General features: G+C 41.7%; 1 protein-coding gene across 1 annotated transcript in view; it reads right to left on the reverse strand.

Moving 5' to 3' along the window:
* Positions 1 to 344: 344 nt before the first annotated feature.
* GUCY2F (guanylate cyclase 2F, retinal) overlaps positions 345 to 16,065 on the reverse strand; it is a 90,107-nt gene continuing 74,386 nt past the window's right edge. Inside the window, exons 14-18 of the mRNA XM_047082130.1 lie at positions 13,746 to 13,920; positions 9,088 to 9,186; positions 6,122 to 6,216; positions 521 to 609; positions 345 to 432 (exon numbers count right to left, since the gene is read on the reverse strand). Coding sequence (XP_046938086.1) covers positions 345 to 432; positions 521 to 609; positions 6,122 to 6,216; positions 9,088 to 9,186; positions 13,746 to 13,920 — 546 coding nt within the window. The remainder of the gene's footprint in view (positions 433 to 520; positions 610 to 6,121; positions 6,217 to 9,087; positions 9,187 to 13,745; positions 13,921 to 16,065) is intronic.

Raw genomic sequence — 16,065 nt, forward strand, 5'->3', positions numbered from 1 at the left:
TGGCTCATCATGTGGTCCAGGTACTCAACAATGAAACAGACAGGTGCACCTGCCTGATTAACTGGATAACGAGGCCAGGCTTGTTTGACATTCAAATGTGTTATCAGTGCGGGAGGCAAAGGTCTCTCTCAGGAACAGGGCAGCTGACCTCCCTCAGATGCAGCTTGCTCTGCAACAGGCCTCCAGACTAGGTTTTTGCTCAACTCAGTGGAGCTTGGAAATTCACCAACTCCATCACACTCTGCCAACCGAGTGTAGGCTGAGACTGGCACCCATGCCAAAGGGAGCCCCAGTGTTGAAAATTTGGCAAGCTCCCATGCTCTGTTTTCCTGCTGGCCATTACCTTATGGCTTGTTTCTCACCAGCTGCCTTTCTGCTTTTCTTCTTTGGAAGGCTGCAATCTCCACTGGTTGCAGGCCATGGCCTACTTGCCTGTGGGGCAGGAGAGACACAAAAATAGTGAAGAGAGTGAAGCAGAGCCAGCATGGGAAGACTCTAATTAAGCCAAAACTCTACTTACCCATCTTTGCCCACTGGTGGGGGCACAGGAAGAGGTTTTGTGAAGCCTTTTTTTCCAACCAGCCAGAAGGTCTCTTCTGTGCCTTTGCCCTTATTATAGAAAATACACAAAATCTTAAACACACTATAACTGATTTTCCTAAAGATGTCCTTATGGTCAATGGGGTAGAAGCACTTAGTTTGGCTCAGAAATTGCCTCTGCTTTCCCCTGTCACCACTCCCTGGAGTCTTCCTTCCTACACAGCTTCCTTGCTATTTATACCTGAGGCTCAGGCATGCTCCATAAGCTGACAGAGCATGCAGGTGAAAAGTGAACACCACTACAAGCTATCATCCAGATGTTTTGTCTAACCACTGCCACATAGCTCCATCTTTGGGATGTGTGGCTCTTTGGCTTCATAGTAACCAAACTTCTGAATGCTGAATTCACGATTTTGTTTCTCATTTCTGCCATTATGTTTTGGCATTAGGCATCCTGTTGTCTTTCATATCTAGAGTACGTACATTCAGAGTCTACCTCCCCAAAGTACTCGCCATCCAAAGGCTCTCACAAAACCCCAAAAATGGAATAGAAATGGAAAGCAGGATGTTCAACTTTAAAGGCCAGGGCATCCTGGCTGCTATGAGAAGTCTACATTTCTGTAGTGTTCTTTTCTTCTTGCGAAGGCATTCTTACAGGTAGAGAGAGACCCCAGGGAGGCTTCCATCTACAGCCCAATTCCTTGGTTGTCAAGAACCATGGGTCTGAGAAGAGAAAGAGAGTGTAAACTCCAGCTGATCACCCGAGAGCCTATGTGATGACCTCAGAGGAGCCAAATTTTCTGCCTCTGCTTTGCCCTCTCCTCTTTCCAATAAACCCTCCTCTCTGTGTTTCACTCTCCTCCTTTCAATTCTCTTTTGTCTGTTTTCTCATTGCCTCCAATCCATAAGAAAAAAAATGTGTTTACTAAGACTGAGAAAAGTAATGGGATGTTTTTCCAACTCATTAATCTGAAATATGGTCTCACTCTTGGCTGATCTCATTTGGCACAGTTCTAAATTGTTTAACTTAGAAACTCCAATTAAGTTTTCCCCCCTTTAAATATCAAATCCATTGTTCTCTATTTTACATCACATATATTCATTCCTTAACAATAATGACAACAACCATAATAATAATAAGCATGTTTAATGAGAGAATCTCAAAGCATTTTGGAGATATTTGGTTCAAGGCTCTGAACAAGGTCAGTATAGGAAAGTAGGAAGAGAATACCACAACAGTCCAAGTTGGCAACCAACTCACCCTAAACCTCAAACAGTTGGGCTGTTTGGAGCCACTCTGTTTTCAGAAGAAGTGAACAACTTTAAAATATACTCATATCACTCATTCTTACATTTATTCCATCCTTACTGTACCAGGTCTAGAAATACAGAGATGGGTCTGTCCTTCAGGAGCTCACAGTGTAGTTAAAAACACTGTCAGGTCATGCTGTGGGCTCTAAATACAAGCCCAACTCTTCTGCCTCCTAAGCTGTCTTCCTCACAGTACCTAGTACAGTGTCTCATACAGAATAGTTGCTCAGTAAATAGACTGTTCAATTAACTAAAAAAACTCAACCCTTGAGCACTTGGAATACTCAAGGTGTCATTTGACCTCTTTGAGCTAAAGCATGCTTTTAAAGCTCAAACTTGAGGATCCCAACCCCCAGGCATATTTGGCTGTTTTTCTTGAGATCTAGAGGCTAGCAGGACAGCATGCCAATCCCCAAGGGAGCTTTGTAGATGCCAGGATCATCCAGATATTTGGGTGAGTCCTGCGACACACTGGGATGCCAAAACTAATGCTTGCAAAAGAGAATGGGAGTGTTATGGACTCAGGCAAGCTTCCAAATGAAAGAGTATGCAGTGGAGCCCCAGGGGCTCTCTGAGGTTTTGGAGCCCATCCAGGAAAATTCTTAGAATCCTAGCTCTGTTTACCCACCCTACTTCCAAAATTCTGCTGAAGAGAGAGAAAGGTGGGGGACAGGGGACAAGTATGCAACAACCAAAACCTAAAGAAAACCCTTTGACTTGGTATCAATCCCTAGGCAGTCACAGAGACCCTCTCTCCTAAATAATAGCATCTTATTTTTGGCCTGACACCTTTAAGACACTGTGGCATCTCCTGTGTTTTTTTTAATTCTCACAAAAACTCTGGAAGGTGGGTTTATTATTAACCTCATTCTGCAAATAAGGACACTAAGTTTTGTGGAAATTGAATGACTTGTCAATAAGTAAACATAGGTAGAACTTGAAACCAATTTTACTAGACTCCAAGTTTTATTTATTTTCTTTTTACTATTACTTAGCTATTTTTTATTGAGGTATAAATGACACATAACATATTAGTTTCAGGTGCACAATATGATTCAATATTATAAAATGATCATTGCAGTAAGTCTAGTTAACGTCTTAGACTCCAAATTTTAAGTGCTCTTCCTTCTATACCATAGAGCTCTTCCAACACACTGGAGTCAAGGGACAGGTCTAGAGGCCAAAAAGCAACCGTTAGGAATTTTAAACCTTGTGATTAATGAGCTTCCTGATAATCACACACAAAAAAGAGGACTCTATGTGAAGAAATGAAAGCACAGAGAAGATAAAGTCCAATGTCACACATTGAGTCATTGATGGGACAAGAATTACAGCCCAGACCTTCTGACCTTTGTAACTATGTCAATACAATCTCATTACTTCTTAGCTTGATGGCTGGTGTGTGTGTGTGTGTGTGTGTGTGCGTATATGTGTGCATGTGCTTACACATGTGTATACTTGTGTATGTGTGTGTAAGGGGTTGAGGGTAGGGGTGAAAGAGGTTGGGGGGAAAAAAAGAAATCACAAGTAAAACAAGACTACTGCTTAGGGGTCTGCGAATCAAATACTATTTAGCCCCAGAATTCAGAGACAAGGTCACAGGTGTCCACCTCCAGCAAGGACAAACTGGCTGAGAACAACCATTTGGGAAAGTCTTTTTAGAATGTAAATCTACTTAAGAAGCCCTAGTAAACACATCTGATAAGTCTAGATATATACAAGGTCTCAGCAAGAAGCTTCCAACTTGTCAGAAAAATGGTAACTGAAACAGGAATCATGTAAGAAAAGAGGTAATAAGATGACATATCACCAGGCCATTAGGAGAGAAATATTGAAAAAGCAGAATTGGCCAGTTAAGCACTTGCCAGTACAGGACTAGAGGGAGTTGGAGTGGGCAGTAAGACAACTCCCCAGAGAGGCTGAGCTTGTCACCTCTAAATGAGTCCTCCCCCAATCTACCTCAGTTTCCTCATTCTGACAGCTTTCTTTGTAACCCCCACCCACTGAATTGCTCAACTATACTATGTTTTCTTCTCTCACCCAATCCAATCTACACCTTTGATTCTACTAAGGGAAACAACTTAAAGTGTCATCACTCCAATGAAGGAGATGGAATGGAAAAAGAGTGTTGTTGATCCAATCCTTGAGCCCAAGAGAAGAGGCTCTGATGGAAGAATTTCAAACTTCAACCAGCTGGAAGGAGAGGATGCTTTCAGCCATCATCTTTGCCATCACACCTGGTGGTCTATCAAGTGTGGTCCTTCTGACCCATGTACTAAAGCATTCCTTGCTTTCCAGCAACACAGACTGAATGAGGGATGGAAATATTGGCTCAGAATTTGTGAAGTGTGCTGGTGATATGGTCTTATTGGGGATATATTGCATGCCCCCAAGGGACAAGGAATCTCCTGTCCCCCAGTCCCTACTATGTAATGTCCAATACCTGCCTCTGGTGGGGGACCGGGGTACAGAGGCAGAAAGGAGCTCCCATTTTCTCCCTTCCTTCTTTGGGTCTTCCTATTCTTTTCTTTCTTCTCATTGTTCCTTCCTTTCCCCTGGGGCCCTCTCTCTTCTCTCTTAGTATCTCCCTTTCAATCAGGAAGCCTCTACCACCTTAATAAGCAAGACCTGACATGGCTTTAGGGGAAGTCTCTCCCTGCCTCTTCCTCCAACTTGCTGTAGTACATTCCCAAATTCCCTGGGCTAAGGGAAAATGTGAAGCTAGAAAGGGCCCTTTTGATGTAGTCTTGCTTTTGTACTCAAAACACCCAGTGATGCAATTATTTCTGACTGGAATTTGGGGTACAATAAAAACCATAAAGGTGGGGGTATATTTTTTCTTTTCAGTTGCAAAAGTGTTACCTCTTCAGCTCTTCAGCTTTTAAATGAGGGAATCTGTTCCCAGCAATACATAGAGGAAAGTGCCACAGGAGATAAAGCTGCCTTTGTCCTCCTCTACTGAGAAATGACAATATATAGAGGGATCACAAAAGCCTTGGGTGATTTGATTCACTGTTCAAGTAATATTGCCACTCCTATCCTCTCACTGAGTTCTCTGCAGGAGTGGGAAAGGAACCTCTGTCCCCTCATAAATGACCTGCTAGAAGATATTAGGATCTATTGGAGGAGACAAACTAGAACTAGCCAGAAAAGGAATTGATCAACTAGAATCAAGCCTTCCAACCTTTAACTTCTGAAATCCTTTCACATGTAAATCGCTGCCATTTGAGGAAGGCATACCAATGACAGAAACAAATTGTGCATCACTCAGTACCCAGGTGTGGCTTTGCCCAAATATAATCATTGAGAAAATAATTTTCCTGTGCAATGGTATCATAGAAAGGGTACTGAGTGGGAATTCAGGCTTCCTGGGTTTTGGCCTGATTCTGCCATCAAATGACTGTGTGACCCTGATCAAATTACTTTACCTCTCTGGGCCTTGATTCTTCAGCTCAAAATGAAGAAGTTAGATGATCAGATATATAGAGTCTCTTATAAATGGGGCAGCCAGGGGCTCTGGGGTTATCCAGAGGAAGATGAAAAGAATCCAGTGGAGATGGGATGGGAAAGAAAGAAAGGAAGAAAGAAAGAAAGAAAGAAAGAAAGAAAGAAAGAAAGAAAATGGAGGGAGGGAGGGAAGGAAAATGGGAGGGAAGGCGGATGGAAGAAAGAGAGGAAGGAGGGGGGAAATTATTCTAATCCTGAATCCCAGATCAATTGATAGTCCTAACAGAGAGAAAATGTGCTACAAAATGTTTGTCTTTCATAGGAACTGACTTTATTCCTCCTGGTCCTTGGGGAAAGACACAAAGCCTCTCTGTAAATGGAAGGTTAATGGTGTGAATGAAAAATTAAAAAGGGTGGCCACTGAGAAGGCAAATAGAAAGCCCAAACTCACTAATAACTTTAGCTTATTGAACAATGTCTAGAACTGCCAAAGAATAAACAAAATGGAAGTTAGAAAATGTAAATAATAGTGCAGATCATTGAAAAACCAAATTCAGGGCAATTCTTTAAGAGAGAAAGATACAGCTCATAGTCTGAAAAATTCAGGAGTCTTAATCCCCATTATTGTAGCCATACTTAAAGAGAAGAAAACCGAGGAAAAAAGGAACAATCTCTTGGGAACTGAAAATAGGGCTGGATATTCTACCCAAATTATAGCTCTAAATCTCAGACATCCAGGTAAACTCTTTCAGCAGACCATGACCTCTCCAGAAGCAGGTGTGTCCAAGTGGTTTGATTTTAAAAAAACAAAAGGACATTATACCCTGAGCTCTGTCCTTCCTCGAAGCTCCACTTCATAGCCCTCACTTAGAGCTTGAAGAATTGTCACGGTGCTGTGACTGACATGAATGCGATAAGCTGTAAAAAGAAAGACAGAAATGACTCTGGATCCTTTCAGGTAAAATCAATGAGAAAAATATTAATGTAATAAATACCCCTGCTTCTAAATGAATGAGACCCTAAGAAAAGTGCCTGAGAGAGAGCTTCAGTTAGGGTTTCACAGGAGGAGGAACAAGGAGTGATGGCCTTCCTCAACAGACCCAAATAAGGTGTTAGGTGTAGCACCTATCAGCCTCCTGGACACTATCTGAGATGAAAGGTCGTGCAATAGAAAGGTGTTAATTTAACTCGAGGGTTGTGATTGAGAAACCAGCTACCAGTACTGTGCTCCCAGCTGAAATGTGACCTCCTCAGAGGGAAGTTCGGCTTCAGCAGCTTCTTTCACAGGCTGCTGCTAAAGCAGAGCTCCCAAGGTCTACATATCCTACTTAAGAGACAAAAAGGTGTCTTTCTTCATACACATCTATACAACTATCTTTCAGTATTGCTGCACTTAAAATAAAACATCACTGAAAAATGTCCCAAGACCTCTGTCAACATTCTGTGGCAATTGTGCATTTATAGCTTTCCTTTGGATGGATACATCTAGCTGTGTATACACACAAATGTATTATTTTCCAATTAATGAGTCCAACCTGGGATAAGAGTGTTCTACATGGAGAATTACAACTAAAAATTTTATGTAGAAACCAAGTATAATTCTTTGGTGATGAACAATCATTTATAAACTGAGGTAGAATCCTTGACTTTCCTGAAAACTATTATCCTATGAAGTAAAACCTTATTCAAGTTGGGTCTTAAATAAAAGTTCAAGACATTCACAAACACACTTGAGAAAATAATTCATTTAGAAGCTGAGAGCAATCAAAGTCGGAAGGCATGGCTAGAAAGAACTGCAAGAAATTTCTGCTTTATGTACTTAAAATAATTTTCCTTCTTTTGACAGTTCAGTATTGTTTGTGTCTTCCTCACTAACTCATGGTTACCCAAAACCTCTGCTCAAAAAGGGTCCCTAAAAGCCACATGTTCATCTGGGTGTCCCTAGCCAGCACTATGTGTGCCATTCAACTAGCATCTGGTCGTCAGTCATAATCCTACTAGTGGGGAATACCCAGGTCAAAAGAGAGAGATAGCTCATTCCAACAAGCATCCAGTTGTGTGGCAAGGAGAATCACGCCATGACTGGGTCACTAGTTACTTCCATTCCAGAACCAGTTAATTCAACTGGGCATAAAGGAAACGTTGATGAAATTAATTTTTCAATAGACCTATGACATGTCCTGATCTCATATCCAACATGAAGCTACCTCTTTATAAATCTTCAATCAGGTGTGGAGCTTACTGCCATATTTCACAGCTCCTTTAATGCTGTGACTACATGTGTATGTTTCTTTGTATCCCTCACAATGTCTTCCCTGCACAGTCAGTGCTTAATAAACACCTGCTGTGCATGATTCACTCCATTTTCTTCTTTCTAGCTGATCACTGGACAAGGTGCTGCTTAAATCTGAAAATTCAATTTCTTCTCTCAGCTCTGTATTTCCAATGTGTAATGAGTGGAGTCTCCCTGGTGCAGACCAGAATATGACTTCAGTCTTCTAGAAGCTTACATCAGTCCAGAATACCGTGCCAAATCTGCATTGAGGTTCCATGATCAATTTCACTTCATCTTGGGTTGCACTTCAAGAACAAAGTCATATGCATGCAGCGTTTCCTGGATGACTACTTCCATGGCTTCTGCCATGTCTGTGGAGTTCGAAGACTTTCCCAGATGCCAGAAAATTTATTCTGACAACAGCTTCTAAGTTCCGTGCTGCCTCCTTAATCATGGCCGCACAGGCTAGATTGACTAAGACTGGACCCATTGTGCAAACCTGTTTCTGAACATGAGTGATGAGGAGTGGGGTCAGACAGGGCACCACCCACTGTGATATAGGCCACCATATCATCAGGGACTAGTTTGTGTATACTGCTGGAGTTTGGGAAGAGCTTGTCTTGCCCAGTAGCAGCCAGAGCCAGGGTTGCTAAGAGCTTGAGTGTTTTTAAAACATATAATCCATATAAACTGTATATAGAACCTATTATTGTTTTCTACACTTTTCCTATATTAGCATAAACAAATTGCTTTGCTCAACCATGATAAAGTTAAAAGCACATTGTGATTCTGACATTGCCTTAGTAGTGGCAGTAAATAACCAATAAAGAGTCATCAGCAACAGACAGATGGCATAATGGTTTGTACAGTTTTATTCCCAAAGAAGGGGGGAAGAAATGGTATCTTTGATACCATGCCTGTTTTAATAGAAACTAAAGGTTTCATATATAGGCAAATTGGAATTAATTATTTCAGATTTCCACGCTCCTTAGGTTGAGGGATTATTGCTAGCTCAATTCAAGGGGGGGGGGCGCTATTTGATAAAATCAGAACTCCTGGGATCCTGACTAGTTCAGAAAGAGGACTAGAGCAGCAAACAATGGCACTGTAGGAGGCAGCTTACTCTGGGTATGTCTCCACCAACTAGTTGAAAAACTAAAAATCCCAGTCCCTTACTTATTTCTCTTTTCAACATGACTTCCCCAAACCCACCCAGCTGGCCAATTTTTTTCTTTACCCAAAGGACACTTTTAGTTGCTTTGAGAAAATTGACTATTTCAGTGTCACTTAGCTACAGCTTCATTTCTAGAACAAGAAAGGTACATGTTTAATCCAACATCACCCCCTACTGGCTTGCGATTAGAGACCAGGAAATATGTGTATAGAATCTCCTTAATCTTCTCAAATTATGTTTTATTTAAAAAAAAAAATTAAAATCCCAAGTACCCTGCTCTCCTTCCTCCTCTCAAAGAATAATCACTTTTCCAATCCGATCCCATCACTTAGGTACTCACGTAACCCTGTTGATTCCATCCGAGAAGCTGTGTTCACAGTGTCTCCAAACAGGCAGTATCTGGGCATGGTGAGACCCACCACTCCTGCAACAACGGGCCCTGTAGAGTAGCAGTCGGTTGGGGTTACAGTCAACAGGTATACATCCAGTGTTAATAGAGGAACACCGCCAAGGGAAGGAATGCTGCTGCATAAAAGAACAAAGTTGCTGCCAAATAGCTCTGGGAATCTGAAGGAAGTGCTATAATGAGTACTAAACCCTTTGCCCTACAAGAAAGCACATTTATAATGATGCAAACATGACTACCTTTCTGATTTACGCTCTTGTTCCAAATAACAGTTACACCCAAGGTGCTTGTATCTGTCAACAGGGACAAAAAAGCATAAAACCCAAGCCAGAAAGGTCTGGGCAGGGACTTGGGATCCAAGCATGTTTGTTACAATTAAAAAATGTAACCCTTTCATATGTCTTAGGATTAGAAGGAGGGATCTCATGGGGCTTATTTCCCAAGAGAATTATTGTTAAGACAATTGGAAAATCTAAAAAGAAGTAGAATTGACTTTCAGTCATTTGTATTAGGGGCATAGACAAGCAGTATATATAGATAATCCAAGAATATTTTCTATTTGTCCTTAGAATGTTTTTATTTTTACCTTTCAATATGCCCATATTAGGTGTTCAGATAGTGAACATTACGTGAAAAAAAGCCCAGCCCATACTGAAGTCCTAATTCAGGAGTATCTAAAAAGTTCTCCACACTTACTTTTCTGGCCTATGCTCTGTTTCTATTTAAAATTGTTCAGTATAGGGGTGCCTGGGTGCCTGAGTTGTTGGGTGACCAACTGTTGGTTTTGGCTCATGTCATGATCTCATGGTTTGTGAGATCAAGCCCTGTGTTGGGCTCAGCGCTGACAGCACAGAGTCTGCTTGGGATTCTCTTTCTCTCTCTCTCTCTCTTTCTCTCCCTCAAAATAAATAAATAAATAAACTTTAAAAATAAAATAAAATTATTCAGCATTACCTTTTTGCTATTTCCTTAATTAAATAAAGTAATTGTTTTTGCTTCAAAGAGTTCTTTCTTTAATTTATAAGAATAAAAATCAGTAAGAACTACAAAACTTACATCTTTCATTTTAATTCATTTCTCACCCATTCATATACATTCACTGAGCACTGAGCTAGGCACCAAGGGGAATAAAAAAATAAACGTAACACATGGTCTCTGTTCTTTAGGAGTTTATATCTAATTGAAGAGAAAAAGCTAGGGGCGCCTGGGTGGCGCAGTCGGTTAAGCGTCCGACTTCAGCCAGGTCACGATCTCGCGGTCCGTGAGTTCGAGCCCCGCGTCAGGCTCTGGGCTGATGGCTCGGAGCCTGGAGCCTGTTTCCGATTCTGTGTCTCCCTCTCTCCCTGCCCCTCCCCCGTTCATGCTCTGTCTCTCTCTGTCCCAAAAATAAATAAACATTGAAAAAAAAATTAAAAAAAAAAAAAAGAGAAAAAGCTACTGAACAGGAAGGAATTAAGCAACAACCCAAAACAATGTATGGTTGAGGTAAGATAAATGGTACAGGCAAAAATACTATAATAGTTTAGAAAATGGGAGGGGGGATGCTTTGGGGGACATGGTTCAGTCACGAAGGGTCTAATGGAGAAGGTAGGATTTTATTTGGCTCTTGATGGGTAGGTAGGATTTGAATAGGAAAAAAGGGACATGAATCACTGGTCTGTGGTTTGGATTGAGCATGGAATTTTGGGAAGTTCTTTGAGAAAACAATCTGCCTAGTTCAGGGGGTAGGGAAAAACTGGAGACAAGATTGAATATTGGGTTGTTCAAGATGGAGGAACTTGAACCACTAGAAAATTTTGAGCAGAGTATTACGTGATGAAAATGATTTTTCTTTTTTCTTCTCAGATCAGTGTACAGAATGCACTGAAAGGGGAAAAATCACGAAAACCTGTTAGGCGGCTATTGCTGTAATGCAAGCAAAAGGTTATGAGTACTGGAAAAGAGGAGATGATGGGGAGGCAGAAAGGGGAGATAAAAGAGAGACGTTATGAAAGGAGAACCAACAGACTTGCTGGCTGTCTGACAACCATGAGGAAATTGGCATGGGCTTATGGTTTGTGGAAAAAGACGACTTGAGGGGCGCCTGGGTGGCTCAGTCGGTTAAGCATCAACTTTGGCTCAGGTCATGATCTCGTGGTTCATGAGTTCAAGCTCCATGTCAGGCTCTGTGCTGTCAGTTCGGAGCCTGGAGCCTGCTTCGGATTCTGTGTCTCTCTCTCCCTCTGCCCTTCCCCCACTTGCACTCTGTCTCTCTCTCAAAAATGAATAAAACAGTAAAAAAAATTAAAAAAAAAATAAAAAAAGATGACTTAAAGCTTTAGATATGTTGAATTCAAAATAATGGTGAATCATCTAAGAAGAGATGTGCTAAGGAGGGTTGGAGATATGAAACTGAAGCACAGATGAGAGATGAGCGCTTTTCTTTAAAAGAAAAATACTGAACACTTGCTGTGTGCTAAGCATTCAGGATGCAAACATGAGTAAGATATGGTTCCTGCCATCAAAAAGCTTATAGCGTAGGGGCACCTGGTTGGCTCCATCAGTAGAGCATGTGATCTCAGGGTCATGAGTTCAGGCCCCATATTGGGTGTAGAGATTAATGTAAAAAATTTTTTAAAGAAATGAATAGTCTAATGGAAGGTGAGACAAGTCAACACAGATTATGCTGATGACTACGAGAAGGATGGATAGAAAGAAGCAAGAGTACAAGCAAGGAAATGTTACTGCAGTGACCCAGATAAGAGATGCTTGTGGCCTAGACTTGAGCAGTGAGAGTTGAGTAGAGACAAGACAGATTCAAGAAATATTTATTTTTTTAAAATTTTTTTTTTCAACGTTTATTTATTTTTGGGACAGAGAGAGACAGAGCATGAACGGGGGAGGGGCAGAGAGAGAGGGAGACACAGAATCGGAAACAGGCTCCAGGCTCTGAGCCATCAGCCCAGAGCCCGACGCGGGGCTCGAACTCCCGGACCGCGAGATCGTGACCTGGCTGAAGTCGGACGCTTAACCGACTGCGCCACCCAGGCGCCCCAAAATATTTAAAAGGTAAATTGGACTACTAGGTATTTATCCAAGGGATACAGGTATGCTGTTTCAAAGGGGCACATGCACCCCAATGTTTATAGCAGCACTAACTACAATAACCAAAGTATGGAAAGAGCCCAAATGTCCATCAGTGGATGAATGGATAAAGAAGATGTGGCATATATATACAATGGAGTATTACTCGGCAATCAAAAAGGATGAAATCTTGCCATTTGCAATTATATGGATGGAACTAGACGGTATCATGCTAACCTTAATCAGCTAGAGAAAGACAAATATCATATGACTTCACTCATATGAGGACGTTAAGAGACAAAACAGATGAACATAAGGGAAGGGAAACAAAAATAATATAAAAACAGGGAGGGGGACAAAGCATAAGAGACTCTTAAATATGGAGAACAGAGGGTTACTGGAGGGGTTGTGGGAGGGGGGATGGGTAAGAGACATTAAGGAATCTACTCCTGAAACCATTGTTGCACTATATGCTAACTAACTTGGATGTAAATTTTAAAATAAATTAAATAAAATTTTTTTAATACACACACACACACACACACACACAAATAAAAGGTAAACTGCCCAAGACTTGGTAAATGGTTGAATGGTGAAAGTCAGGGTGAGGGAGGAGTCAAGGAGGATCACTCCCAAGGCTAACTGGAATAACTAGGTGAGTGATAGTACCACCAACTGAAATAGAGAATAAATATCAGAAGAGGAGGAAGCTTATGTAGGAAGTAAGCAATTCTGTTTTGGATTTGAGTCTAATGTCCTTGGAAAGGATTTCCATGGGACATTCAGGAGGAGATTTCAGCAGCAAGCTTGAAAGACAAAACTGAAGCTTAAGAGGGAACACTTGTGCTGAAGGTGTGGGGCCAGAAGCCATCAGTGTACAAGTGGTAGTTAAGTCATAGACGTGAATGAGAGAAGAGTACGTGAGGAGAGAAAAACAGTGGATGAAAGACCGAACCTTGAGGAATATCAACATTTAAGGAACAGAAAGAGACGGAAGAGATTATCAGACAATGGTAGGAAATGAAAGCCAGGTTGGAGTGGGTTGCAAAACCGAAATCAAGATGTTCAGAGAGCAAGGAGACCACAACTCAGAACACTGCAGAAAATGGGGGAGCAGCCACAATTAGAGAGCAGGAATTCCTAAAAGAACCACTAAATCACAAGGAGAAAAGGCATTCAGAGAGTGAGGAGTATGTCATAAAAATGAGTTGAGGGAAGTGTTAGGTATAAAGTAATCAGGGGTGTACTACCCTTTTTCTAATATTCCCTTGTGGTACATAGGAAATGTTGGCTCTAACAAGAAAGGTAGACTGAAAGGGTTTGGGACCTAGGACAAGGACTGCTGCCCACTGGGGTAGTGCAGGTGCTGGCGAGAGAGTAAAACTTGGGTAGGCATAAAGAAACTATGCAGCGCTAGATACATGGGTAAACCAGCTGCCAGTAATCAAGGAAGCAATACCCTCCCCCACCTTTCTACCCTTCTCTTGAAGCACATGGGAATGTCTTTTCTTACTTTAGCTGGCTGTTACCTGAATGCAGGCCTATTCGAATCCGGACTGGGACCTCTGGCATGTGTCGCATCTTGAAGGTACCGACGGAGCTCAGGATATCTAGGGACATGTTTGCAATCTCAGCTGCATGCCTACTGCCATTCCTCTTTGGGAGGCCTGAGGCCACCATGTAAGCATCTCCAATGGTCTCTACCTGGGAATTATGGGAAATAGAATTAGCAGGCAAATAATGTGTGTGTTGTATGCATGTGTGTGTGCACACATGTGGATGTGTCTATGTTTCACAGAGCTTAAGGAATATGATGGAGGCCTACTTCTTGTAAAGGGAGGAAGACAGAGCAAGGCTCTCAGTGGTTCAAGGTCTGGCTGCACATTAGAATCATTTAAGGAGCTTTATGGAAAAAAAGTACTGATGTATAGGTCCCACACCCAGAGATTCTAAAATAGGTGCAGCTACTTTGCAGATTCCTGCCATTCCTAGAGAACTATCAGTCTCCAAGTAATTCCTGGAGAAAGGGGAAGGGAAGATTTCTGGGACCTCCCATGGGTTTCCATGGAAGAGCCCCTAGCTGAATGTGCATATGGCACTCTTCTACCAAAGCATTTCTCTAGATGATTTCAGGTAAATGAGCTGGGGCAGCCTTAAGGCAAATATAGAGAAAGGGAGAGGAAGGAGGTAGAAGAGATTGTCCCTTCTGCTTTGCCTTGGGTCTGAGAACTGGGTCTTTTTCCACCAGCTACCTCCTCCTCTCCTGGTGCTACCTATCTAAGGAGGAGCAGTACGTGCCCTCAACTGCTTTGCAGGGGGCAGTTAGAGCTGGATACTTGTAAAGAAAGGCAATCTATATTCCTCATCTTCCCAACAGAACTGTCCTCACTCTTAGGTGACTAGTAAATTGAAGCTTTTCAAGTAAATCCAAAAGATAAGTAAGCTGAAAGGATTTCCATGAAATGTGCCAGTCAGACTCTGCTAGGATAAGTTTGGATCAAGTTAAAATCCATGTTCTTCTAGACAACTGCACTCACAGAGTGCAATAGTTAAGACCATGAAATTCTGATGTCATACCACCTTGGTTAGAATCCCAGATACACCATTTACAGACTGCATGGCTTTGGGAAGCCACTTAACTTCTCTGTGCTTTAGTATCCTTATTTGTAAAATAGGATAATGGCAGTACCTACCTTATAGAGTTTTCTAAGAACTAAATAATATATGCCAAAGCACTTAAAACCTGTCTGGTAGATGATAAGGGCAAGCTATCAGCAGCAGCAGCCATCATCATCATCATCATCACCAAACTGATATGTCTTGACATAAACCATGGGATGGTGGCTATGACTCAGCTCCAGAGAAAGTTTAGTAATCAGCAATAGGCCCCTCATCATGCCTTTCTATATAGCCAATAACAATAATGCTTTGAATCCATGGGACTTTGTACCTCACCATGCTTCCATCCAGGGCCTCCCTTACCTGGTGCAATTTGAGAAGAGGATCCCTGCCCTCAAATATGTATGCCTGCCTGCACAGAGGAAAGCAATGGTTATGATGCAAATGTTACAGGGGAGGGAGAGACTCACTGGCTGGCCATTATCAAAGAATAGTGGTTGACTCTTCCCCCAAATGATTCAGTCACCCAGGGGTCCCCACCAGTATGGATGAAGATATTAGAAGGCAGGGAGCATGGGCACTGCCTAGTCTTGGTGTGACTGCTGTGGGGAATTGTGGGTGGCGTATGCCAGCATAAGGACACAAAAAAAGCAGAGGATGTATAGAAGGAGGTCTGGTTGAGATTGGGTGGTGGCAGGACAAATGAAACTGTAAACAAAGCACCAACTTCATAATTCTGAAGTAACCTTCTTACTTTCATTTCAGATTATCAAGTGCCAGGGGAGGTGATTCCAATTTTATAGGTAAAGAAAATGAAAACACAAACAGGTTTGGTGAGTCACTTCTGGTTTAACTTTTATTTCCTTCACACTGTTGCTTTTAATAAACAGCAGTGAAAAGTTAGATTTCATTTTTGTATTTGTATAGCCCTGTTTTTTCCTGGGAACAGCCTACTAACTCCCTTCTGCAGCCATAAAGTACCAAAAGATCTTATGGCCTCAGCCCTAAGACTTCCAACAATTGTCTGAACAGTATCAGCTTCATTGATTAAACCAGTGGCTGTGTTACTGCCCATGCTGAATTATCTTTGATTTTAGTTTCAACTGAATTAGCTTTTGGTGATTTGTTTTTCTCTTCAAGCTGCTTGAGCTGAACAAGTTAAGACAGGTAGTCTGATTCCATGGATTTTTCCTGCACTATGGTTTCCATGTGTGCTTCTTGATTAGTTTG

Source organism: Lynx rufus, unplaced genomic scaffold (genome assembly GCF_022079265.1).
Source record: "Lynx rufus isolate CCGP_SWC_20201006 ecotype Redwood Valley unplaced genomic scaffold, mLynRuf1.p SCAF_19, whole genome shotgun sequence".
Classification (NCBI taxonomy): domain Eukaryota; kingdom Metazoa; phylum Chordata; class Mammalia; order Carnivora; family Felidae; genus Lynx; species Lynx rufus.